The sequence below is a fragment of the Talpa occidentalis genome, unplaced genomic scaffold (genome assembly GCF_014898055.3).
Source record: "Talpa occidentalis isolate TD23 unplaced genomic scaffold, MPIMG_talOcc4v2.1 talOcc4.10, whole genome shotgun sequence".
Lineage (NCBI taxonomy): Eukaryota > Metazoa > Chordata > Mammalia > Eulipotyphla > Talpidae > Talpa > Talpa occidentalis.
In genome coordinates, this window is record NW_023600993.1 from 99961854 (window position 1) to 99987136 (window position 25283).

The following is a 25283-nucleotide window of genomic DNA, read 5'->3' on the forward strand; positions in this document are numbered from 1 at the left end:
TCTCTGGCTGGTGCCCTTCCAGAAGGCCACTTTTCTTCCTCCTTCTTCCCTTGCTTATTTTTCTCCCTTACTCTTACCTTTCTCCCCTGCATGAATATTCACCAATTGGTTACCAATTGGTTACCAATTGCTGGGCAGCAAACGACCCCAAGCTTTAGTGGCTTAAAACAAGTCCTTTGAGTGCTTTGAGTTTTAAAAGGATCTCTCAGAGGCGTAGGGTGAAGGGGAGCAAATGAAATGAGACTAGAGAGCAGGCTATTGCAACAGTCCCAGCAAAAGAGGTACTGGGGGCCCCCATCTGAGAGGGTCTCTGTCCCTGTGGTTTTGCTGGGCTTCGGCCAGAGGGCTGGTCGTGCCGGATGGCCCAACATGGCTTCCTCATATGTCCGGTGGTCGGTGCTGTTGGCGGGCCTCTGCGCCCCAGGGCCTCACTTGCCACCTGTCCTTCCTCAGAATTGCCTGGACATCTTCACATGTTGCCTCCCAAGAGGGAGAGTCAGAAGCTGCATGATCTCTTGAGGTCAAGACCCCGAAGTTACAGGATTGCTTCTACCACATTCTGTTGATCAAAATAAGTCACAGTCCTGCCTAGATTCAGGGCTGGGGAAGAGCAGATCCGCCTCATCATGGGCAGGGTGGCAAAGTCATATTGCAAGAAGAGATAAGGACGGGAGAGAGTGCAAGGGCCATGTTTAAAAACATAAAATACCTAATTTGTGCCCCAAGCATTGCTCTAGGTCTGGGACTACAAAGGCAAATGAAAGATATTAAAACTCTTGCCCTTCAGGGGCTTTGATTCTGGTGGGGGACGAAGAGAGGAAACACGTAAAACATAGTTTGTTAAGGGCACTAAAAGCTAAAAAGAAAAGAAATCAGGGCAGGATGGGAGGAAGGGGGCAGTGAGGGCCACTAGTCAGGGAAAGCCTCTCCGAGGAGAGCTGTTTGAGCAATGGAGGATGGAAGTGTGGGATGAGCTTTACCAGTAAAGGGAACAGCAGGTGTAAAGGTCCTGGGGTGAGGGCATGGTTGGTGTGGTTGGTGGGAGTGAGTGGTAGATGATGTCAGATAGAATGTGGGTGGTAAGACCAGAAGATGTAGGGTTGCAGACGCCTCTTCCTGGTGTTTTCTTTTTTAAAGGTTTATTTATTTATTCATATAAGACCTGGGGTGCAGGCCAGAGGTGGGGGGGTGGTGAGCAGATTCACCAGACACAGAGTGGGGAGCAGAACAGGCAGACTGACTGAAATACACTGCTGAGGGGAGCAGCGGGCAAGTCAGGAGAGGTCTGCTGCACCATGTGGGTAGCTCCCTGGCTGGCGGGGGATCGAATTCATGCTGCAGTGGCTGCGGATTGCTTCATAGGTTGTGTCTTAACCGTTGTGCCACCAGGCGGGCCCCTCTTCCTGGTGTTTTCTGAGAGAGGTGGAGAACAGGAGAGGAATGAAAGAAAATTAAGACCTAATTAACATATAGCATATAATTCATATAAACACAAATGACCATTTTAAGGTGCACAGTTCAGCGGATTTTAGCACATGTCATGTAGCATCACCTTGATGCAATTCCAGGGCATTTCCATCAGCCAAAAAAGGCACCCCGTAATCTGTACCAGTCACCCCCATCCCTCTGTTCCTCCGTTCTCAGAGGTGACAATGACTAAGGTGCTTTCTGCGCCCTCCTGGACCCCGCCCCTGGCAGGAATCAGGCAGCGCAGCCTTGGTGCCTGGCTGACCTCTCAGCGCGCTGTCTGCAAGGACAGCCGTGGGGGAGCAGGTCGCAGGACGTCATTCCTTGTCGTTTCGAACAACATTCCTCCATGGGAATAAAGCGTATTTTGTCCCTTCATCGGTGGGTGGACACGGCGTTCCCTCCATTTTTGGCGATTATGAATAACACCCGAGTTTCTGTAAGAACCTGTGTTTTCCATTCTTTTGGATCTCCTGCCGGGACGCGGGCGGCTGTGTGGAGCCTTTGGCGGGTCTGCCAGGCGGGCTCCGGAGCAGCTGCCCCGGCTCACGTTCCGCCGCAGGGCGCAAGGGGCCCAGCAACATTTGTGATCCCTTGTGTGACGGCAGCTGTCCTGGCAGCTGCCGCGCCACCCGCGGGAGGTTTTGAGCAGAAAGGGGCCTTAGTTTTAAAAGGAGCTCTCAGAGGGTGAAGGGGCACAAAGGAAGTGAGCCTGGAGAGCAGGCTACTGCACCAGTCCCAGCAGAAGAGGGTGGCGTGCGCCAGGGCGCAGGAGGGGCAGGAGGGGCAGGCGGAGCGCGAGGCAGGACTGGGGATACATTTTGCAGGTAGAACAGAGAGGATTTGCTTATGTATTGGCCGGGGCGAGAAAAATGAGTGAGAAAACTGAGTGGAAGGTGCTCCCAGGTATTTGATCTGAACAGCTGGACCCGGGAGTCTCCATCTGTTGGGCCGGAGAGGAATGAGGGTCTCTCTGTGTTTTCTTTTACGATAACTGGGCAGGACCCAGTTACTTTTTGGACTGTGGCCTCCCCAGCTTGGATCGGGACTCGGGAAGAAGGAGATGTGAGAGAAGAAGGTGGACGCCATGATTCAGGTGTGCTTAAACATCCCCTGGCCTTGCTCGAAATGTCACTTCGAGCGAGCCCTTGGCGTCCTTCCGGGGAGGGGCTGGCCTCTGCCGTGCAGTGGGAAGGACGGAGGGCATTCGTTTTGCTTCCGGCTGGTTAGAGAGGCTTGTGGGCTGCTGCCTGCAGGAATCTTGTTTCAGAGACTGCTTAGGGGATCATCTTGAGAGAAAATTGTCCTGTGAATGATTTGTGGGCAAGATGGGGCAGCTGATCCCTGGCTCCTTCCTGTTGTGTGGAAATGCTTGGCTCATTCCTCCCATAGCTGAGCAGACCATCAACAAATGCCTTTCTGCTCTCTTCTGCTTCGGGGCATCACCCCGGAGTGGGGGTGGGGTAGAGACCCTCCCTGACAGGCAGTAATCAAGGGGACACGCACATTCCCAAAGAGCATCTCGAAGGTGACAAACGTCTGGAATCGGAAGTTTCAGAGTCAAATTCTGGCTTCAGTCTATTAGCTGTGTGACCGTAAGCAAGTGACTTAAGCTCTCTGGGCCTCTGTTTCTTGTTTCATACAAAGGGGGAAAATTTTGGTACCTACCATGTAGAGTTCTTGTGAGAATCTAACGAGACACTCCCATGTGGAGTGATTGGCCGTTGTGTTTATTGTCTAGTGAGAAATACCTAAAGCAGCCTCTTACTGCGCACCTCCCGTGAGCCAGCACCCTGGCAAGTGAAGGAGACCCTTGTCATCTCAGGGTAAACGTCACAGCCTTGACAGATGGGTGTGGCGGTTCCCTTCTGGGTGAGCCCACTGAACGCAGCCCTGAAGCTGGCGGGTCAAGGTCACAGGACTCGCAAAGGACCAGGTGGGGTTTGAACCTGGACTGGCAGGGCCTTTCTGAGCAGGCAGGATAGGTCACAACGTGCTTCTCAGAGAAAAGAGCTTCCGGTGCAGCCGGGAAAGGAGGCAGCCCCCCGCTGGGGGTGCTCGGTCCTATCTCCCTGGCAGGCGTGGCCTTCCTAAGGGGCTGGGGCAGGGTAGCCTTGTCAATGCCAGCGCTGGAGCACAGGCTCCGTCACCCACCTGTGCCCCCTCCTGGCCCTCTCGCACTCCTCTGGCTAGTCAGCAGCCATTCCCCTTCCCCCACCTCACGCCGCTTCAGGACTTGACTCTGGGGGTCCTTCCTGAGCGCCTCCCAGTGCTCCCTCCTCCCGGGCCCTCTCCCATCACGCCTCCCCTGGTGAGGCCCAGAAATAGTCCCAGCTGTGAGATGAAGGCCCCGGGTTTAAAATTGCAACTGGGAACTATTTATACCCCCGCCGGAAAGCTGTGTTTTGCACAGTCGCTTATTTGCTGCCGGTGGCGAGGAGCTGCGGGCCGCACCGCACGCACGTCTGCCGAGGCAGGTGCTGGGCGGGGGAGCCCAGGTGTGTGGGGCCCTCGGGCCTGCCCAGAGCGGCGAGTGCTGGGAACCCTGTGGCCGGATGAGCGCCAGAGCAAGGTTCACGGTCAGGTTGAGCTGCTCAGACGGCTACGAGTTTTTAAAAGCAGGCATTTCAGAAGTCCCAAGAATAGGCCCTACCTGAGCGGGCGAGGTTCAAATTCCGTTTCACACGCTGAGGGAGCAGGGCTTGTCACCTGGCACACACTCCCTCTGTCGTATTTTGCTTGGCCTGAGGACTGCTAAAAACTTTTATTTTTGAATTTTTGCCACTGTTTAAAAAATTGGGACATTTCCCATCAAATGAACATTTCTGGAAAAATGGAAGGAGCTGGCTGCCCGAGTCAGTGTTGCCTGATGGCAGCTGGTGGCTTGGGGGCCCCGGAGGGCACTCCCCAGACCCCCAGCCCCGGCGACCGTGTCACTAACTTCACTTTCTGGCCCTGAGAACTTTCGAGTTTCACACATCGTGAACATTCTCTTCTCCCTTGCCGGCCCCCGCTCCCCAAAGCTGAAAAGCACTGTCTTAGGGTTTCCAGACAAAGCACAAGGACACCCAGGTCTGTTGGAACTTCAGATCCACAAAGAATATTTTTTAGTGTAAGGAGCTAACTACCCTAGTTACCAGCATCTGGCACCCACTGTTCCAGAACTTTCTCTGTGGAAGCGCGGTGCCCATCCCGTTGCTGTGAGGACAGGTCCTATTCTCCTGGGCCTCTGCTTTCCCTCTCCTGGGGTTTCCCAGTCTTTGCACAGTCTTTGTAAGAGCTGGCCCTGAGGCTGTGACCTCCAGCCCACGTGAGAATCCTGGCCCGGCTCTCCGCTGGCTCTGGGGCCTCGGTAGCTGGTAATTTCTGCTAGTGTTTACTTGTCCGGTCTCGTCTAGAAGCTGCGTGGAGTGGATGGGCCGTGGGCATCAAGATTGCTGCCCGCTCATCGCTGGCTTCATTGAGGCTCTGAGAGGTTTTGCGACGGGAAAGGAGGTCTAGAGGGAACTGGGCCATAAGCCTATGATTCCACTTGGTTAAAAAAAAAATGAAGGGTGTTTGTCTCCCTGGAAACCACTTGCTAATCTCTAGGATATTGTCTCTTCTCAGGCGAAGGAGGTGGAGGAGAACATCGAGGAGATGCTCCTCAGGCTGGAAGAGTTTTGCAGCCTGACTGACATGGTGAGTGGATGCCTGGGAAGTGTGGGTTTAGGCCCAGGCCAGACTCCAGGCCCTTCTGGGAGTTTTCTGGGGAAGACATTTCGGTGGTGATTTAGCAACCAGAAGGAATGGGGCAGAGGCCAGCGGTGAGAGGAAATCTCTCTCTCTCTCTCTCTTTCTCTCTCTCTCTCTCTCTCTGCCCCTCTCTCCCTCTCTCCCTCCCATCCCCCCTCCAAGGCTTCCCGTGGCAGCCATCTTGATAACGCCTTTCCCGGGAGATGGTTCTTATTCCACAGAGGAGCCAGGACTGGGCCACCAGGTGGCACTCTCGGGCACCGATGCAGGGAGCCTTTCAACGGGGATGCTAAGACTATATTTAACTTTCCTCTTTCTGCTCAGTTCACCAGGCAAACATGGAGATAGTCAGGAAATGGCTTCAGGCCTGTGAGGCCCAGAAGGAAGTTCTTGCCAGGCTGTGGGCTGGGGCAGGTGGGGCATGGTTTCCTCCCCAACTTTGGCTCTGTCCACTGCTCTGTTTTGGATCAGATCTCCGTGGCTGGGTGGGAAGATGGAAGACAGTGCTTTAGGCCTGGAAGACAAGGTCCTCGCTTGAAATTCCCTAGAATTCGCTAGATCCTCATGTCCCCGGGGTTGTTGCCAGCCAGAGATGGGGCCCTGAGGGGTAATGATAGAATTTTCTAGAAGTCCCCAAGCTTATTACAGGCAAACCAGCAATTCAGCTCTCAGGTTACTACCTGGAGGCCCAAAGGGTCGAGCTTTGCGTGTGACCAGCCCTGCTGCTCCCTGGCCCAAGGGGAGCCTGCCCGTCGGTGTGGTTGGTGCCCCAGCAGAGGGGCATTTGTGAGCACCCAAGGAAGGAGCAGCAACAACAGCCCAGATGTTTATTGAACTCCTACTTTGTGCCAAAGCATCATCTCACTTCCTCTCGAAGCAACCACCCCAACGGGCACCATGTCATCAGCAGACACTGAATAATTGGCCTGTGCCTGCCCCTGGGGGCACAGCAGTGATCGAGCAGGAGTGTCCTGAGAGCACTTTTGTGGGATTTTCTCTGGAGGGCGAGTTCCTAGTCCAGATGTGGGTCCAGCTGGGAGTCAGGTAGTGAGATAGACTTTGAACAGCTTGGGCTGGTCTTTTTTCAATACCAAATTCCGGACACCATCTTTGAATGGGCCCTGGGCTGAGCCAGGGGATGGAAAGAGAGTCAGCTCCATCTCTGCGCCCACGAACCCCTCTTCTGCTGGGGGATCGTGATGTGTCCAGCAGTCGCTGCCACTAGCGTTGACAGTGCGACCCCGGAGGTGTGCTCGTGGCATGGAGGAAGGGGTTTTGAAAGGGCAGTGGGCCTAAAAGGACCCGGACCCCTAATCCTAAGACTTATTTGCTAAAAAAAAAAAAAAAAAAAAAAAAACCCACAAACAGGTTAGAGGTGTTAAATTTCGCCTGGGAAATTGGGAAGCCTTTGCAGAACAGGTGGTGATTAATTTGGGGCTTGAACAGGAAGAATTCGGGGCATCCAGGCGGAGGGGCTGTCTGGGTATCAGCAGGGGGCGCAGGCTGGGGGCGCCCTGAAATATGGCGTGGACCAGTGATCCAGGGACATCTTTGTTCTCCAGTCCCAGCCACCCTGGGACGGAGCCCGCCATCTGTCCAGGAGGAGCGCTGCAGCAGCAGTTGGCTCCGACAGGTCAGGCGCGGGGACACGATTGCCTTGAGAGCAGTCGGACTTCATGGTGTCAAGTCTGCTTCTGTGTCGCCAGCAGCCCACTCAGGCAGCGTCGAGAAGGGCCACTCGGCGCTTGAAACCTGCGGAGGCACAAGGATTCTAGCCCTGAGCCCACACGCGGTGACCCACAGACCCCCTTCCTGCCTGCAGATACGTCGGCCGTTTCTAGGAGGAAGAAAGGCATCAGCTGCTGACATTTCTAGAATGTCATGTGAAAAGTCTGAATTTTTAGAAGAGCAAAGACCTGGCCCCTGTGGGTGCTCAGTCCTGCCCGCCAGGTCTAGGGGGCTGCACAGTGGCCGTCTCCGTGGGCAGCTCGCTCTCCGCACTCACTGTCCCTGCAGCCCCTGCGGGGCGTCCCAGGGTCCATGGCCACGTGCCAGGGAGATCGTCATGGCTCGTGCGTTTCATGGTAGAGAATGTTTCTCTCTGTGTTTGGCTCATCAGAAGAGAGAAAATGAAGCCAGACAAGAGGGGTCCACGTTTTAAGAACTGGAAGGAGCAGGGAGAGTGGGGGTGAAGAGCGGTCCTGGGGTAACACGCGAAGCTGCATGTCCACGTCAACAGACTGTGCTCTGTATGATGAGTTGGCGGCCCCTGCAACGTGCTGATGCCATTTAGGTTCTAGAATCCTCTTGGCCCCACGACTGATGGTGAGCCCAGCTTGTGGGGCTGCCCCGGAGTCACGGGCTCCTTGGCCCAGAGCGGCGTCTCTAGTCACACTTGGGACGTTGCTTCGTCTTTTGAGTTTCTTTGGAATCCAAGCGAGGGATGAGTGGGCGCCCCTGGGGCCAGGTGATGTGGCCGCGTGAACCCTGCTCCCGGGGCCCTGGCGTGGCCTTTGGAAACCCTGATCAAGTTAGAGGACTGAGAGAAGCCAGGCTCCCTGCTGCTCAGTCTGGAGAGAAGCTGCTTCGCTTCTGATAAAATCAGGCTATTAGAAATGAGCCCGGCTTCCTGTCTGATGTATTCACTGCGCTGCTGCGTCCTTGATCCGGCTCCGTGACTCGAGTTCACTCTGCTCTGCCTGTGACCTCCTGTGACCTTCGATGCAGTGCCGGTTACTTCATACACCTCAGCCTCTGACTCCCCACTGGGGCAGGGGTGGGTTAGGGCACCCACATCCCCTCTCTGCCTGTCCTTTCTCCTCTGGGAGATGGAGCCATGGTTCTCATTATCTGTTGCTGCATCAACTCCCCCAAAATCCAGTGACATAAAACAACCACCTGCTTATCGTATGGGCCAGGGCAGGCCAGTGGGGCTGGCTTCTCTGGGCGGGGATGGAGGTGGCTGGACTGGGCCGGGCTGGGAGGGGAGGGCGGGGTAGCTGGGGGCGGGTGGCTGTGACTTTCCTCCATGCCCCCTCTCAATGTGGGTGCTTGGGCTTCCTCCCAGCATGGCAGCTGGGCCTCCCCAGAGCAGAGAAGCAGGCACTGCCGGGTCTCCCGTGGCTGGGGCGTGGAAATCGACACCGTCATGGTGTCCTATTTCATTGGTCAAAGTGGTGACGGAGCCCACCGAGCTCCAAGGGGAGGGAACATAGACCCCACCTCTTCGTGGGAGGGCTGTGAGGACTGCGGCTGCCTTCCCTCTACTCCAGATGGCATCCTCCTTCCGAGGGGGGTGGGTCACGCGGGAGGGCACTTTGTGTCCACTGGAGTGGCCAAAATAAAGACCCTAGCAAGTGTGGACCCAGTTGGGGAGCAGCAGACACTCATTCTTTCACTGGTGGAAATGCAAAAGGGTACCCCACTTTGGAAAACAAAAGTCAAGCAAACACTTGCCCACTGTCCAGCAGCTCTAATCCCAGATAATTACCCAAGAGAAGTGAAGGTCAGTGGCTGCCAGGAGCCAAGTGTTCACAGAAGCTTCATTCACGATGCCACAAGCTGGACACGACCCAAGTGTCCATCACCAGAAGAGACGGGCGTGGATGTTGTTATTTACACCTCCATTGCGGTGCGCCGTGATGGGAAGGAGTGGACGCAGCGCTGCCAGCGTCGAGGACGGAGCTCACACCTGGGTGTGAAGGGAGCCCGGCAGAAGTTTGCCCTCTGAGTGTATTCTGAGATTTTAGACTGGGCACCTAACTTGGTCGTGTTTGGGGGTTCTTTTTAGACAAGCTGCGGCTGACTCTGCCGAACTTGTGTATGATGATGGAAGTCAGTTGTTTGGGAGGGTGGTCATGACTGGAAAGAGGTATGAGGGAGCCCTTAGGGAGATGCAATGTTCTAGATGTTGGTCTAGGTGGTGGTTACCCAGATGGTAGCAAATGTCAAGTGCATCCAACTGTCCACGCGAGGTCTGGGCCCCTCATGGCACATCATTTACCCTCACTTGAAAATAATTGCTGAGCGCAGTATCTGCTGTGGACCCGTGGATGAGCGACCCAAGGCCACTGTTGATAGGAAAGCTCGAGGTTGAGGACACTGGTGATGTAACCCCTGCAATGGAGCTTGCACGGCCTCCCAGCTCAGCGCCCTTGGGCTCGGGCAGCTTGTCTGGGCGCTCAAAACCCCAGTGGCTTCAGGCCCACCTTCTGCAGGGAGCAGGAGCTTACTTTGCTCACATAAATGGAGAAAATTTCCTGTTGGCCTCAGCCCAGCACTTGCATGTGGCGTTGGTGTGTGTTTTGGGTCAAGTGCACTTGGATCTCCTTCCTGGGGGCCTCAGTCATCCAGGCCGTGTCTGCTCTGCTGTAACCCCAGCATCTGCTTCCCAGACTGCTGGACTTCGGAGACCAGATCTGGGAAGGTAAGAGGACAGACTGGGGGAGGGTCTGCCAGACCCCCAGGCCAGCAGACCTGCAGAGGTTCTAAAAGCCTCGCTTCTTCACGGATGTCTCTTTGCTCTTTTCGGCACAAAGCACACAAACCCAGATGCCTGTGACATGGTGGTATGAGATGGGCTGGGCATGAGGAAAGAAATGCGTTGCTTTTCTTGACTCTCCTCTAAGGTGCCATGTTGGGGAGACGTTGGGAGTGGTGAGGACTGCGGTTAACCAGAGGAGGCAGCTGCCACCCAGTTCCAGCTGCCACCCAGTTCCAGTGACCACATGAAATACAGGCTTCTTGTGGCCCGGTGTCCTGATCTTTCAGAAGCCTGATGAAGAAGCCAGAAATCTGGGTTTCTAAGGGAAATGTTAGATCTTGGCACCTAACTTGGTTGTGTTTTGGGGCTCTTTTTAGACCTGCTTCAGGCTGACTCTCTACAGGCCCAGCATAACCTGTCTGTAGCCTGCTAGTCTTGGGGTGGCCTCAGGCCAGCCTGGATGGGGACCCTCTATGTCCTACTTTGTAGCTTTGTGATTTTGGGTAAAGTTATTTCATTTTCTCAGTTTCTTCACCCATAAAATGAGGCTGAAGATAAAATAGCTTTTGGTTGTCAGAATCAATTCCCAGCCTGGTGAACTCTGCTGGAGTGTGGGGTGTTGGCACACCCGCTCTTGTTCTGGCCAATATTCCATGACTCATTTTCCCCTCATGGTCTCAGGCACTGGGAAAACCTAGAAAAAAGTTTGGGAGTCTTTTTAACCCCAAAGTTTGTTCCTCCATGTCCCTGTAGCCTCCCACGTGGGCAGGTGCAGACGGTCCCTCCTGCCTGCAGTTTCAGCAGCTGGAGAAGTGTCTTCAGAGTGGGGTCTCCTGCCCAGGCCCAGAGCCTCTCTGTTCCTTGATTCCTTCCTATTTGGGAGTGGGGGAAGTGCTCTTAAATCTCTCAGCAGGGATCCCCTCACTCTTGTGGTTGCTAAGATCCCTCCCTCCCGGCTCCTGCTCGCCTTCCCACTTGGTCCTGTAGACATTAACAGAGGGGAGGGCAGCACTTGACCTTGACCGTTGTGCTCTAGCCTCCAGGAGTTATCTGCTCCTTGTGGCATCACGGGGGTTTCCTCCTGGGCTTAGCCTTGGAGAGGGACGGGTCTCTCTAGAAATCAGCCCTGGGTGAGAAAGAAAAGAGGCAGAAGACTTTACTCTCTCATGGTAACAAAGGCAGGTACCTCGGGGGGAGCCAGACGGACATGTGGGAAGGGGCAGTGGGAGCCGAATTCCATGGAAACCGTCAGAAGTCTCGTCTACTTAGGCAGAAAGAGGAGGAAAACAGTATAATGGTCACGAACATTTTTTAAATGGACGTCTTGTGCTGACTGGCCAGCCTGTGCCAGTTGTGGCAGGACGAGTGATCCCAAAGTGTGACTTAGCCTAAGATGTTAATTACCCTTCAGTGGGTGGCAGTCAGGGTGCAGCCTGACTGGGGCTCGCAGGCTGCCCGCCGGGTCTTGGCCAGGGCCACAGTTATCTCCAGGCTCAACGAGGGCAGAACCGCGTCCAGCAAGGTCAGGGATGTGGGCAGGACTCAAGTCCTCATGGGTGGTTGGCCCAGAGCCCCAGCGGGTGACCGACAGGGCCAGTGAGAAAGCGGAGCACCTGCAGGCTGCAGCGACAGGCTCTCGTAGCCTAACCTCAAGTGACATTTCCCCGCTGACCCCGCTCCATCAGAAGCGAGGCTGCAGGTCAGCCCAAGGAGAGGGCAGCCTCGCAGGGCGTGAAGGCCAGGAGGTGGCACGTCAGGAGCTGCCTGCACACGCCTGCCGCTCGGCTGAACATTCCGCCCTTGCTGCCATTACGGTTCGCACAACAGAGGACTCAGAGAGGTGTGGTGACCTGCCCCAGGTCCCACCGCTCTTGGGAGGTAGAGCTGAATTCAACTTCCAGTCTGATCCTGACTCCAGCTCCTCACGCACCCCCTGAGGTTTCCCTGCCATCTCCAGACCCCCACTCAGCCTGGCCTTGGCCCTTGGCTGAAAACAGATCCCAAGCAGCTCCAGACAGACTCGTCCGGCCGTGGAGGGGCACGGGCGTCAGCGTCTGGCCGGCCTCCCCAGGGAGGACTCACACGTGAGGGTCCGGCCTGGTCCTTTGCCCGCGAAGGAAAAAGGAGGCTTGAAGAGTCTGATTTCAGTGGCGAAAAGAAGGTAGCTTCTTTCGCTCTTTCCTTTTCACAGCCCTGGCTCTTGCCTTGCTACGGTTGCTTTGGGGACCCTTCCAAGCAGAAGAAGTTGAAAATCAAATGAGACGGTGGCAGGAAATGCTTGGCGCTGTGTCCGTGGGCAGGAAGGGCCTGGAGCCTGCGAGCTTTGGTTTTCATTAGCATTATTAATGGCTGTGAATGATCATTATTAACTCCTAAGTATTAATAATTCCAGGGTCATGAAAACTCAGCTTACCTGGATTTGGCTTAGAGAGGAGATGAGAGGAGATTTTGATGCTTTTTCTTTGCTCCAGTTCAGTGGTTTAGAAAATGAAGATATTTAGTTTGGGACTAGCTTCGGCGAATGTTGAGGGGAAACAATTAATTTGAGGTGCAGTTAATACTACCTGGGTGGATTGGTCCTCACCTGTGCCTCTGGATCGTGCCTACCTGGTCCGCGTGCAGCCCCTAGTGGACCCACTCAGTGTCTCGGCCACCATGGAGGCCTGGGCAGGCCCTGGCCAACCCCAGAGGCATGCGGGAGGCCAGAGGATGGGCAGAGGGCCTGATGGGCTGTTTGGTTTCTTGGTTTCTTGCAGATCAGGAGCGACACTTCACAGATCCTGGAGGAAAACATCCCGCTCCTTAAGGCCAAGCTGACGGAAATGCGTGGCATCTACGCCCAGGTGGACCGGCTGGAGGTGTGTGCGGGCTGAGGGCTTTCTGTGTGCACGGTCCTGCTCTTTCGTCCTCTTTCCTGATGCTGTTCTGGTCTTGCCTGTGTCGGGTGTTGGGGGAGTATTGATGGTGAAGTGTGGTTAAAGGCGGTCCACACTCGCCTGGTATTTAGGATAGATAGGAATTTATAAAAGTACCCTATTTTAAAATGGGGTGTTGTATATAAAAATCGGAATTTTAAGCTGCTTTTGGAAATTAGAAACTTTAATAACCTGGGACTATATTTCTCTAAATACTTGAACCTATTTATATTTCAAGGTATAAAGACATAAAACATAGCCATCTTAAATATGAAGTTTTACATATAGATCAACCTATGTGAAGACACCCCAAATTGAGAAATAGAACATTTACAATCCCTTAGCTGTTCTTGCAGAACAGGTGGCAGCTGCCCCTTAGCTGAGAAACATGCTCTGCAGCCCACCACAATCGCCTCCATGCCCTAACGCCTCATAGCTGACTTATCTCACCCTCTTTTACTTGGATGGCCACCCGGCTAAGATGCACGATAAGATTGGTACCCTCACTGTCCTCCCAGAGGAGGAGCATCAGCTGCAAGAGGTCTCTCCCCACAGTCACATGGCCACTTCTCTGAAGCTGGGACTCCCAACTTGTAGCCCCTTGGAGCTCACGTTCTTAGATGACCTGGGGCCCTTGACTTGGGATCCTGGCCCCTTGTGCTGTGAGGGATCAAGACTGGGAGGAGTTCGTGATCAAATAATATTTCCTGGTCAGAGGAGACATAGGCCCCTCCAAGCTGCAGGGGAAGTCAGCGTGGAGGTTAGCAGAGAATTAACATTCTTGTCAGCCAAGAATGAGGCAGGAATATAATTAAAACTTTGCCCTTGGAAAAGCTGAAAAGCTGATTCATTTGAATTTTATTCCATACATTTGAAAGAGGAAAGGAAATGTGAAGGTTTACAGCCCTGGCTCTTGCCTTACTTGGGATGGCCCAGTTCTGCAGCCCTATTCTCTCCATAGCATTCAGTCCACTAACATTTATTGAGGACCTACTGTGTGCTGCTGCAGGGCCTACTATGTGCTACTATAGGGCTCACACATGAGGCAGATGCACTGGCCAGTGTGCACATGCTTCATGGCTTAAAATAACACGAGTGTTGTTATCTTATCGCTCCTAAGGTCAGAAGTCCAAGATGTGTCTCTCAGGCTAAAATCCAGGTGTGAGCAGGGTTGGTGCCTTCTGGAGGCTCTGGGGAGAGTCCATCTCTTTGCCTTTTCCAGCTTCTAGAGGCTTCCTGCATTTCTTAGCTCATGGTCACTTTTTCTAGCCTCAGAATCTACAGTAAGGCACCTTCCAGCCCCTCTCCTGCCCTTCCAGTCCTTCTCCTGTTCCCCTCTTTTAAGGCCCTGTGAGGATACAGGATCTTCTGCCCCTTTCAAGATCCTTGGTTACATCTGCCCCGTCTGCCATGGTAGGTAATAGAGTCACAGGGTCCAGATTAGGACTTGGAGCTCTTTGAGGGACCATTATTCCGCTGACTGTCATTGCCAAGGGCAATTTAGCATTAGGCCCGCACTCTAGAGGGTTGAGTGACTGAGGAGGGCGTACACACCCCTGGATGGTGAGGGGAAGGAGCCGTGTTGGGAGGGAAGGTGAGTGGGACACAGTTCAGGCAGCGGCCCAGGGGTGGGGTGGATCCTGGCTCTGGGGCAGGAAGGAGTTGGGGGCCTGTGAGGATCCTGGGCTGGCCAGATTACAGGGACGAGGGAGGCCGTGACTTGTGCAGGGCAGAGTGATTGGAGAGCAGGACACTCGCTGTCTAGGCCTTGCAGTCCAAAGTCAGGATTTAGGCATTTATCCTGAGGAGTAGGGAGCCCCGAAGAGACAGGAAAGCCTAATGGTTAGGAATACAAACTCTCCAGCAGGGGTTCCAGCCTCAGCAGTGTTGGCCGGAAGTTCTCAGTTGTGGGAGCTGAGCCGGCATGGTGGGCCCTGAGCTTTCTCCAGTGTTGGGGGCTTCCAGGGACCACCCTGCTCTCCGGATCAGTGGGTCCCACCAGCTGGGAACTTGGGAACCGCGGGGTCACCTTTCAGGCCAGAACTCAGCCCTTCTCTGTTCAATCATAAAACCCACACTTACTGAGCACCTACTATGTGTTACTACTATGTGTTACTGGCTCTGAGTGCTTCACTTGTAGGAACATACTTCACCCACCCTCTAAAGCCCTGAGAGGAGAGTCCTGGTGTTCGTCCCATTTCACAGAGAGAGTAGCTGAAGGCCAGAGAGGGAAAGTGCTTTGCCTGAGGTCACACAGCCAGGACGCTGAGTTTGCAGAAGTCCATGCTCCTGACTGCCCCTGGTGCCCCTCTGGCAAGCTGGGGGTGGGGGTGGGGGGTTGCCTGAGGTGTCCAACTACATCAGCATTTCCAAATATTTTTAAGAACAGTGGGGCTTTTCCCACTCTCCTCCCAAATAATAGAAGTGGTAATTTTCATACTGGAGAAAATATAGATGTCACCCACACTCCCAACACCCGGTAGCCTATAGGGTGCTCGGATGAGCTCCCTTCTTGGGCCCCGTCCTGCAGCCCTGAGCCAGGCAGCAGGCTGGGGTGCAGGCCTGCGGGTGGGCTCCCCCCCAACCCTGCTGGAAGGCCCGCTGGAGGCAGTTCAGACCTTGTGAGCTCGCATTCCTCAGCGTCGCCTCACACTCCCCACCAGATCGGTATTAACGCAGGGAGCGTAAAATTGGAATCGGCTGGAGGAAGAGGACTGTGGGACTTTCTTCTGTTTTACAACCAGATGTGCTGGCTGAGCGAGCCCTGAGCCCTGGTCCGGACGGGGCCCTGTCACCCCAGCCCCCACACACCCAGTGCGATTCATTCCGCCTTTCAGCTCTGCGGCTGCCGGAAGCCCAGGCAACAGCAAAGCAGTGCTGCCATCTTGGGTCTGTCGGGGCCTTCCGCTGGGGATGCCTGCGCTCCTGCCTCCTCCATCCCGCCGAGCCCCTGCTAGCTGACCCAGCCCCAGTCCTGGCCTGGCGAACAACTGACTCAGCGCCTGCTCTTTCAGAGCTTACGTTCTAGAGGGAGGTGCACCATGAATAAGTTGACAAGTATTTTGGAGGCTGAGAAGACTAAGAAGACAGGGAATCAGGGTGACTCCACGGTGACTGGAGCTGTTAGATGTATGTGAAGGGGACAGTCAGTCCAGGCCCTGAGAGATGAGCAGTGTTCACCCCTCAGGAGCAGAGAGCGTGGAGAGAGCTGGTGCACGGGCCGCGGAGAGCGAGGCCTGACTCTTGCAGGGGAAGCTGGCTGGTGTGCAGGACAGAGCAGGTGCGGAGGCTGCACAGCAGAAGGCCTAAGGGGCGCGAGGGGGCCTTTCCAATCCACGAAGGGCGGCTCCCTCATGGAGCCCAGAACTGAGTTGTCCTTCCTGTTCCCGGGCAAGAAAATCTCCCATTTTTCTCCTGGAAGAGGGGAGGCCCAGACCGTGGGGCTTGTCTGAGATGGTACAGGAGTCGCCACCTTTGGTGACCTCAGTCATGTACGCACACAACACACATGCACGTACATGAATAAGACACATACAGACATGCACATGTATGCAAATGGACAGGAACACATGCACAGAAACACACATGACACACGAACACAACATAAGCACACACATGGTGTGTACACGTGCCCACACAAACACACGTGTACTTGCACACAAGCACATGGACACACAAACACGGCATAAGCAAGTGTGTGCATGAGCACGCATGAGATAGCAAACACGCGCACACAGGCACTCTCGTGACCACATGCGTGCATGAACGAGTGCACACACACGAACACGTGACACGGGCTGTGTGCAGAGAAAGGCCAGAGAAACTCACACCTCAGGCTCACACGAGTGATGAGATTTTACTGAGCAGCATTTTTTAAAGTGTGGATTTCTTGCTAGTGCTCATAAAAACTGGGGCCTCTTGGGGTAAAATCTGAATGTCCTTTTTAAAAATGACATTATCTAACATTCATCGTGCTCTTAATAGATGCTAAACACTTGACTTGTTTAGCACAAGGCTGGTATTTTGTCATTCTCGTTTTACAGGTAAGAAAACTGAAGCCAAGGGGCACCGCTAGAGGGTAGGCCCCGCCCTCCCCAGAGCCTGACCCCAGGCTTCTCTTTCCTGCCTTTCTTTTTGAAATTGCAAGTTCTGCCCCAGAGCCGCAGAGCTGAGTGGCCCCTGTGGGCCCAGGCCAGCATCCGGCCCCCTCAGCCCTCTTCACCCGCCTGCCCACCGGCTGCTTCCAAGTTGACACTCCCTGACAGCCGTGGACATTGTAGTGAGGATTTGGGCAATTTCTAAACATCCGTTTTTAACAAAGACGGCTTTGCAGCCTGCTGGCCGGGCACGCTCCCTCCTGCCACTCCCAGCTGCTTGGCATTGGGCCGGTGACCCAGCCTCTCTGAACTTTGGTTCCCCCCTTTGTAAAACGAAGGTGGAAACTCAGGTCACTGGGGAACTGGAGAGCCCCCCACCCCCTCTGGCCAGGCCCCCTACAGAGCAGTTATCCCCAGGGATTGGGAGGTGCCTCCAGGTAAGCAGGGGCCTGACCTCTCAGGGCCCAGGTTAGAGGCCCTGGCACCCCCCAGCCCAGGGAACTCCCCCAGAACAGGCTTCAGTGGTGGCAGCGGCAGTGGCACAGGCTCTCCCTCCCACAGGCCTTTGTGGAGATGGTCCGGCACCACGTCTCCTTCCTGGAAGCCCACGTGCTGCAGGCCGAGCGGGACCACGGGGCCTTCTCGCAGGCCCTGCGGAGGTGGCTGGGTTCCTCTGCGCTCCCCTCCCTCAGGAACGTGAGTATCTCCCACCTTTCCAGCCTCCCATCTTTCCACCTCCTCCCAGACCCCTCTTCCTCCGGCAGGGAGAGGGACCAGGAAACCAGAGTTCAAAGGGCACAGCTCCCTTCTGCAGACAGGAAGTGGCATCTGGATGGCCATGGGGGCCTGGCCCAAGTGGCTGGGGCTTCCCTGTCCCTCCCGCGGGCGCCTCTGCTGGTCCTGAGCTTCGTGCTTGCATGCATTCACTCAGCCAGCATTTTTTTTTTTTTTGAAGACTTATTTATTTATTTATACAAGCACTGGGTACAGTCAGAAGCACGGGAGGATGAGAGAATTCACCAGAGCCAGAGCAGGGAACAGAACAGGCAGACTAACGAAGAAATACACTGCTGAGGGGAGCAGCGGGCGGCAGGAGAGGTCTGTCGCGCCATGTGGGACCCTCGCCAGCGGCCAGGGATCGAACCAGTGCAGCAGAGGCTGCGGGCAGCTTTGCAGCCCAGTGCTCAACTGCTGCACCACCAGGGGAGGCCCCTCAGCCAGCATTTATTGAGCACCTGTTGTTTGCCCAGCACTGTGGTCCATCTGGGGTGACCATGGCGGGGGGCTGAAACAGGCCTGTCCTGTCCCTTCCTTACACAATGACCACACACTCAGGGGCTAAGTGGAGTAAAAGTTTCAATGATTGTTAGCGATGATTATGTAATCAAAGTGAGGCCTCGAACCTGGGAAGCAGTCCGACAGACTTAGAGTTTAGATAGGAACAGTGAGTGACATCAAAAGGTTATTATTCTTGGGGGGCATCTTGGGGGGGCTTGATCCTAAGTTAATTTGACCTAAGATGTGCTGACGCCACCTATGTGCAGAGGAGGGCACTGGGGGAGGGCAGATAGAGGCCCTTGGTTGCCCTGGCCTGCAGCAAGTGCCCCAACAGCCCTAACAGCATGGCCTGCTGGGCCCCTGGGCCCTGTGCTCTACACTCCTTTGCTGTAATTGGCATCATTGTCCCCAGTGGTTGGCACTTAAGTGGCCCCCACTTAAACACAGAGAGCAAGGTTGGAGGGGGGAGTTGCACATCCCAGGTCAGTGCTGGGGCTGGGACTCAGGCTCCTGCTGCACTGCAGAATCCCCGCAGGCGTGGCTGGGCGTGCTGGGACCTGCACCCCTCATCTCTCCCAGACCCAGGGCCCCCGGGCCTACCTGTGGTGACTCGTTCCAGGAAGTATGTCCCAGCCCAGGCCGGTGAGTCATCGGGCACCCCGGTATGTTGTTCTTGGCCCCAGGAGGGCTTCGTTTGGGGCAGGCAGAGCAGGTACATGTGTGCTGTGTGTCTATGTGTGTGTGAGCGTGTGTGCAGAGGCTGAGGGTGCCCAGGACTGCACCTGCGGGAGGTGGGGGAGAGCCCTTCAGCATAGCAATCTTATGTTGGGGCCCTGACTCTGCAGGCACCTCACCTCCCACCCTGTAAAGCAGGTCGGTCATAGGGGTTGAGTTATTTTGACCTTAGATGTGCTGACGCCGCCGAGGTGCAGAGGAAGGGTTGAGCTACTTGCCGCCCCAGAAAGTGGTGGAGCTGGGATTTGAACCTGTGGGTCCTGGGCCCAGAGGCAACGCTCTGCTCTGTTCTGCCAGGTCTTTCTGTGCCAGGTTCTGACCAGGGGGCTACTGTTCTGGGGCAGAGGTCCCCTAGAGTCCCCAGCTGGTTCCCTGCTTCTTCCTTCTGGGTTTCCCCCCAAGCCAGGATTTCAGTCTCTAGTGAGTTCCCCCCAGTGCCTGCCTGAGAGGCCCTTCCCTCAGTGACTGCGGCTGTTACCCTTAGAGAATCCCCCTCACCCCCCACCCCCGGGGGAAGCCGCTCCTCCCAACCCCAGGGTCCCTCTTCCTTCCCACCTGCTGCCCTCAGCCTCCGAGGGTCCCGCTGAGAAGGCTGGGCGAGTGGGTGGGTGGGGCAGGGGCGCTGGGGCTTCGCTGGCGCTGGCACGCCACACAGCTCCCCCGGAAGCCCATCCTGTAGCCCACCTATTGTTGATCCCCCGTTCCCATGGCCTTCACCCCTCGAGCTGGGCAGGGGTCTTTGGGGGCGTGTTTCTACCCTCCCTGCTGTTGCATCAGCCGGAGCAGGGGTTCTGGGGAGGGCGGGCACGGGAGTCAATTGGTCTGGCTTATTCCTACTTCGCTGGCCCTGCTTGCCCGCCTCCTCTCCCTCCCCACCCCCCCCTCACCTTGCCGTGCAGTGGGGAGGCCCAGGTGAGGGTGAGGCACGCGGCCAGGGCCTCCTGCCCCACCAGGAGTCCCCCAGCCTCTGCCACACTGTGACCGGGGCTGGCTGTGGCCTGGGGGCCTCGAGATGCCAGAGGAGGAGGAGGGGCATGGGGGCACCGCTGTACCTCTCTCCCCTCTCCCTGCAGCTGGTTGCCTCTGACTTGAGGCACCTGACAACGTGTCCACAGGCGGCACCAGGCTGGCTCCCTGCATCCCATTAAAAAATAGGCACATTTTTATGCGATAATGTGTCTATTTTCATGGGACCGAGTCGGTATTTTCCTGCTGCCCCACATACAAGATTCAGTTGTATTGATTTGTGTGGCGCTGGAAGCTTCTAACTAGGCGGGGCAGCGCTCCTCCCGGCCCAGCCCGGCCCCGCCCCGCGCCCTGTAGCACGAGGGCCACTGCGGGCAGAGAGCCTGGGTCAGGGACGCCAGCTCGGCCAGGAGAGGCTTTGCTGCTGGAAAACTGGTTTGGGTTTGATGCAAAATGATGAGGGCCTCTGCTGCAGCCGTGGGAATAAAAGGAAGTGGAAGGCTGCAGACTTTCCAGAGGTTTCCAAGCAGGTCTGAAAAGTCCACTTTGCTTGTGAGTAGCGACGCCTTCGAGGACAGCCTGGCTCAACCCTGAGCAGGCCTGGGGCGGGCTGGCACCGAGGCAGCCCTGCGTCGCCAGCGCTGTTCCCAGCTGATCCCCACCCCACCGGGGAGGGGCTCTTTTTACCCCTATTTTACAGGTTTGCAAAGGGCGGCACAGAGAGGTTAAGGAACCTCCCCAAGGTCACACAGCTGGCGTTGGGCTAGAACCACATCCTTGACTCTCCTCCATGGTGTCTTGGGAGAGAACTGTGACTTTCAGGCGCTTTGTCTTGTGGGAGAATCAGCGATCAGATCCTGAGAAAATTCAGTAGGTCGTGTCTTCTAAAGGGGCCCCTGGCTTGCTGCGAGGGGGTCAGGAATGGCCCCCAGGAAGTGCGCATAAGCAAGACCTGGCGGATGAGTTAGAGTCAGTCTGAAGTTGGAGCAGAAGGATAGTAAGCGCAAAGGCTGCCTGGGGTGGGACCGAGCTGGTGCCTGAGAGCCTCGGGAACTCTGGGGGTGCCCAGCAGTGAGGGGCAACGGAGGGAGCCGAGGCCAGGCCTCGTGGTCTCTTCCGAGGCCCTGAGGAGCGGGAAGGCTCCTAGCAGGAGGGACTTGCTCCACTTTGCCAGGACTCCTCCCCCACCCTGGCCGCGGGCTGTGTTCAGTGAACCGTGTCTTGCCGAGACTTGAACCTGCGAGCTGAGCCGGGCGCCTGGGTGCCCTCCAAGCCTCAGGGGTCACTGAGGAGCGAGTCTCCTTGACCTGGAAACATCTCATAGTGTCCTGAGCTCAGCCATCCTCGCCTCACCCAGGGCCCTTGTTCAGCTGGAGAAGCAAGACTAGAGGCTCAGAGTGGGGGCCCACCTGGCCGAGTGTCCGGGTCCCTGCTGGAGGGGGGCCAGCACCTGCAGGGGGCCCACACCTGGAGAGACTGTCAGCTGGGGCTGGAGCCTCCGGGGCTGGGGAAGGGCTTGGGAGACCGTGTCAGGTGTCGCTGTGTCCCCTTGGCCCAGGCCCGATGACGCTGTGGGTGTTCTGCTGACCATGCCAGGCCCACCCTCGGCACATGTGCCCGGAGGCGCTGAGCAGCCTCGCTAATTTGTTGTAAACCACTGTTTATGTTTTGCTGAGCCAAAACATCTTGTTCATGAGGTGTCATTTAGATTAATTTTCTGAAGGGTAAGAATATGTTGCTTTCCAAGGAAGGCTCTTTGGCTAATAACAAAGCCACGTGGGGCCAAGTCCTAATGCCCATACAGAGCGAGGCTGCTGGGTGGATTGGGGCTGGGCCCTGGGCCTGCCTGGCTCACTCGTTCACCCCACCAGATGCCCACAGAGCAGCTGGAAACAGAAATGAGTCCATCTGCCAGGTGTGAACAGTAAGGAGCGGTGAGGACTGTGGCAAATTGCAGAGCCGTTGCCTTATCGACAGGGGTACAAATTATCCACCAGAAGCCTTGCAGAAGAGGGGCCAGGGGTGGCCAGATTTCCCTACTGGGGGGAGAAAGAAAGCTGGACACTTGCAGCTTGATGGGATCTCCTAATGTGTCTGCCTGTCAGCCATTCCACTGTCCGACTATTAAACACTAAGGGAAAAATCTGCCCCAGTGGCTCACACCCGCACACTCTCAAGCTCTGGGTTTTAGGCGGGAGGCCTGTACCCCACAGACACCTCCCTTTTGGAGGACCTGAGACCAGGGCAGGGTGGAGAGGCTTCTCCTTCACTTCTTTGCACCAGTCTCATGGCTTTTAGCAGCAGTGTATTTGACCCCTGGAGGTTTTACTGCGCGGCTCCTGATGTGCCATTATTGTAGTTGTATTGAGCACGTACGTGAGGCACCTGCTGTGCCTTGCTTCAGCTTCCCTTCACAACCCCAGGGATAAATGCTGTAATTCCAGTTCATGAGGCAGGGACCTGTGGCTCAGAGAGGGCTGTTCCCTCGCCCAGGGTCACGCAGCGTAAGTGGCAGAGCCGGGATTTGATCCAGCGTTGACTTGCTCAGTGTGTCTCTCCCCGTCCTCTGTGGTCTTCCCCAGAGCAGGGACCGCAGCCTCCCTGGATGAGGCTGCAAACGGGAGCTCCTCAGCCAAATCTGCCCACCAGTGCCTCTGGCCAGCTCAGCTGTTTGTTCAACCTTGTTTTGTTATAACATGGATGGGAGAAGGTAATCCTGGCCGCCCCTGAGCCAAAGGATGTTGTTCAAGGACCTGCTTTGATGTATATCTTTTCCCTTCAAGTCAGTTTCCAAGAACCTGAGGACATTGTTAAGTAAGGACTTACTGGATTTCATTTGAATTCATTACCAGCAATTAAGAGCAAATTTCACATAAGAATCTGAGTCCTCTTGAAGGAACAGAGGCCTGGGGTCCTGTGCGCCACCCCTGCCCAGCCACCATCTGGCTCAAGTCGCCCATTCTCACTACCCGCCTGTGCCCATTTGAGTTTTCAACACGGGCTGAGCACTTAGTAGGTGGTCGATAAATATTACTCGATGGACACGCTGAAGGCTTCCATGGCCCTTGCTGGCCTCCCTGGATTTCTCCGGAGGGCATCTCCAGGCAGAGGAACCGGGATGCAGTGTCTCTGCTGCCTCCCTCTGCAGCTGGGTGCCTCTGGGCTTTCCTGGAGGTGATGTCTGTGGGTGGAGCTGCTGCTGGGGCTCGGCCAGTAGGAGTCCTCAGTGCCCGGCGGGGCCTCTCGCCCCTCCTTCCCCACTCCCGCCCAGCCCAGCTCTGCCTGCGGGGGTGCCTCCTCCTTCCTCTACCGGGTCCCCCTGGAGGGGTGACTGCGGGGGTGGAGGTTTGGCTTGGCTGGGGCTCTATCTCAGTGGTGGAGGCCGAGCAAGGCACCAACACAGAGGAGGCAGGGTTCCAGGGCACCTCCTCCCGGCCCTGAACCAGCCGCTCTTCTTCTGCCCATCCTCCTTTGCGGTAAAAAACGCAACATGAGCAGATGGCAGATACTAATGTAACAATGGAGGACGAGGACCAGGTGGTGCTGGGTCCCCAGGCCCCCACCTCACCAGCCCCCGCCCCCCCAAACTGGTGTTGAGAGAGTGACTGAGCACTTACACATGAATGATTTGACTCTGGATATTTGGTGGCAGCGCCTGCTGGGGAGGGACAGAGGGCTGCTGCAGGCTGGTTTGGGAAACACGTTGTTTTTAAACATTGCACTTTTGTTGAGATTTTTTGAGGGGGAAGTGCTCTTTTCAGCAAGAAAGGATTTTTATTTGGGGGGAGGTCTGTCTGTTGAGGCCTACATGAGAGTGTCCTAATTTCTCCCCGGTTTCTAGGTCACCCTCACTGCGTCCTCTCAAGCACATGGTCTGTCTTACCTTTGACTTAGTGATAGTAGTTATGATGATGTTGGCACCAGCAGTCAGTTTTCTGGGCTCTTCTTTGGACCAATACGATCTAGCACTTTGCCTGCCCCCACCTGGTTCATGTGCATGTCCATTTGTTACATAGGTGCTGTTACCATTCCCCCTTTACAGATGGAGAAACTGAGGCTCAGGGAGGTTAGAACATTTTAACGTAGCCAGGCTTTGGCTTGTTTGATGCCAGAGCCCCACACTCTTCACTCCCCAGGGGCTGGAATTCAACTGGGATTAGGTAGGACCCTGGGTGAGGCAAAGGGGTCGAGTGGGGACTGTGGCCAACAGAAAAGGCAGGGACCCTCAGCTCCAGCCAGGAATAAAGACTCAGAGTGGCTTGACTATGCCCTAAAAAAAGGGAGGTCGGGGGTACAAATTTTTATGTGAAATCAATTGATTTTGAACAAATATGAGAGATTCAAAGAAATCTTCTCAAGGGCCCTGCTGTGCCCAGGCTCTGTGGGGAGGCCGTGTCTACTGTGGAGCCTGGCCCTCTGGCCCTGGCAACGCCTGCTTTCTGAGAAGGGGAAGGAGGGAGTGGCCATAAGAACTGGAGGCTGCACGTGTTGACCAGGGACACCGGCCTGCTCCAGCCCTGTCCGTGACCCCAGAGGCTGGGGAGTGAGACCTGTGAGCCTAGGCTGCTTGGGCAGCTTGCTCTGGCCAGCTGGGTCCCTGGTGATGGCAACTGGACAGCACAGCACAGAGCCCAGGACTTGCATCCCATGGGTGGGGACCCGCCTTTACCTGCACAGTCTGGCCATTTGCATCTCCTTGTGGGGGCCATCGCCTGGGATGTGAGGATGACCAGGGCCCAGGGCTGGCCATGGACTCACTTCTCAAAGGGGGTTGCCCCTGGGTACAGGGAGGCATTGGTGTGCCTCTCAAATACCATCAGGTACCCCTACTTTTTGAACTGGATACAGATGCTCAGTTGCATATGAGATGTTGACAACTGCAGCCCTCAACACCCCCTTTTCTAACCAGAGCTCCACCCTCAAGGTCACCCTTTATAGGGAGCTTTCAGCCCCCCATGACACAGCTTGTCCCTCCCCCGCTTCTCATACGTGTGTAGACCAAACTCCAGCGCTTGGGGAAAGGTAGTTAGGAGGGGGGTTCAGGAGGTATTACAGCCTTGGCACTATGGACACCGGGGACCAGGCCACTTTCGGTCATGGGGGCTGTGCTCAGCGCTGCAGCGTGCTGCGCAGCACCGGGGGCCACTCCCCTCTAGAGGCCAGCGGCGCTCCCCACCCCCCACAGTCATCACATCCAAAAAAGTATCCAGAAATCAAGTGTCCCTGGAGGTAGAATTGTCCATGTTAGGAGCCACTGGCCCAGATGGACAATTGTCAGAACCGGGTGATGGCGGGTGGGGCTCGTCACGGCTCCCTCTTTGCGTTTGTGCATTTCCTACAAATATGGAAAATCTGCAGAATCCGAAGTGAAACAGTGGACAAGGGCATGGCTTCTGGAGCCTGGAGGTCCTGGGTTTGGGCCTTGGCAGCGCTGCTGGCCAGCTCCATGGCCTGGGGGCAGGTCTCCACCTTCCCCTCTGAGGTGGGGTGCCAATTCTCCAGCGCGGGGGTGGGGGTCAGGTCGAAGCTTGGATGACACTTGAACCCTCTCTATCCGGCCCCTGCTCCCGCGCGGGCCGTTCCTGGGACATGGCCCTGGATGGGAAG

At 55.9% G+C, this 25283-nt stretch overlaps 1 protein-coding gene across 1 annotated transcript in view; it reads left to right on the top strand.

Moving 5' to 3' along the window:
• BCAS4 (breast carcinoma amplified sequence 4) overlaps positions 1 to 25283 on the top strand; it is a 42048-nt gene that overhangs the window by 7829 nt on the left and 8936 nt on the right. The window contains exons 2-4 of the mRNA XM_037500358.2: positions 5077 to 5148; positions 12442 to 12543; positions 17259 to 17393. Of these exons, the coding sequence (XP_037356255.1) occupies positions 5077 to 5148; positions 12442 to 12543; positions 17259 to 17393 (309 nt within the window). The remainder of the gene's footprint in view (positions 1 to 5076; positions 5149 to 12441; positions 12544 to 17258; positions 17394 to 25283) is intronic.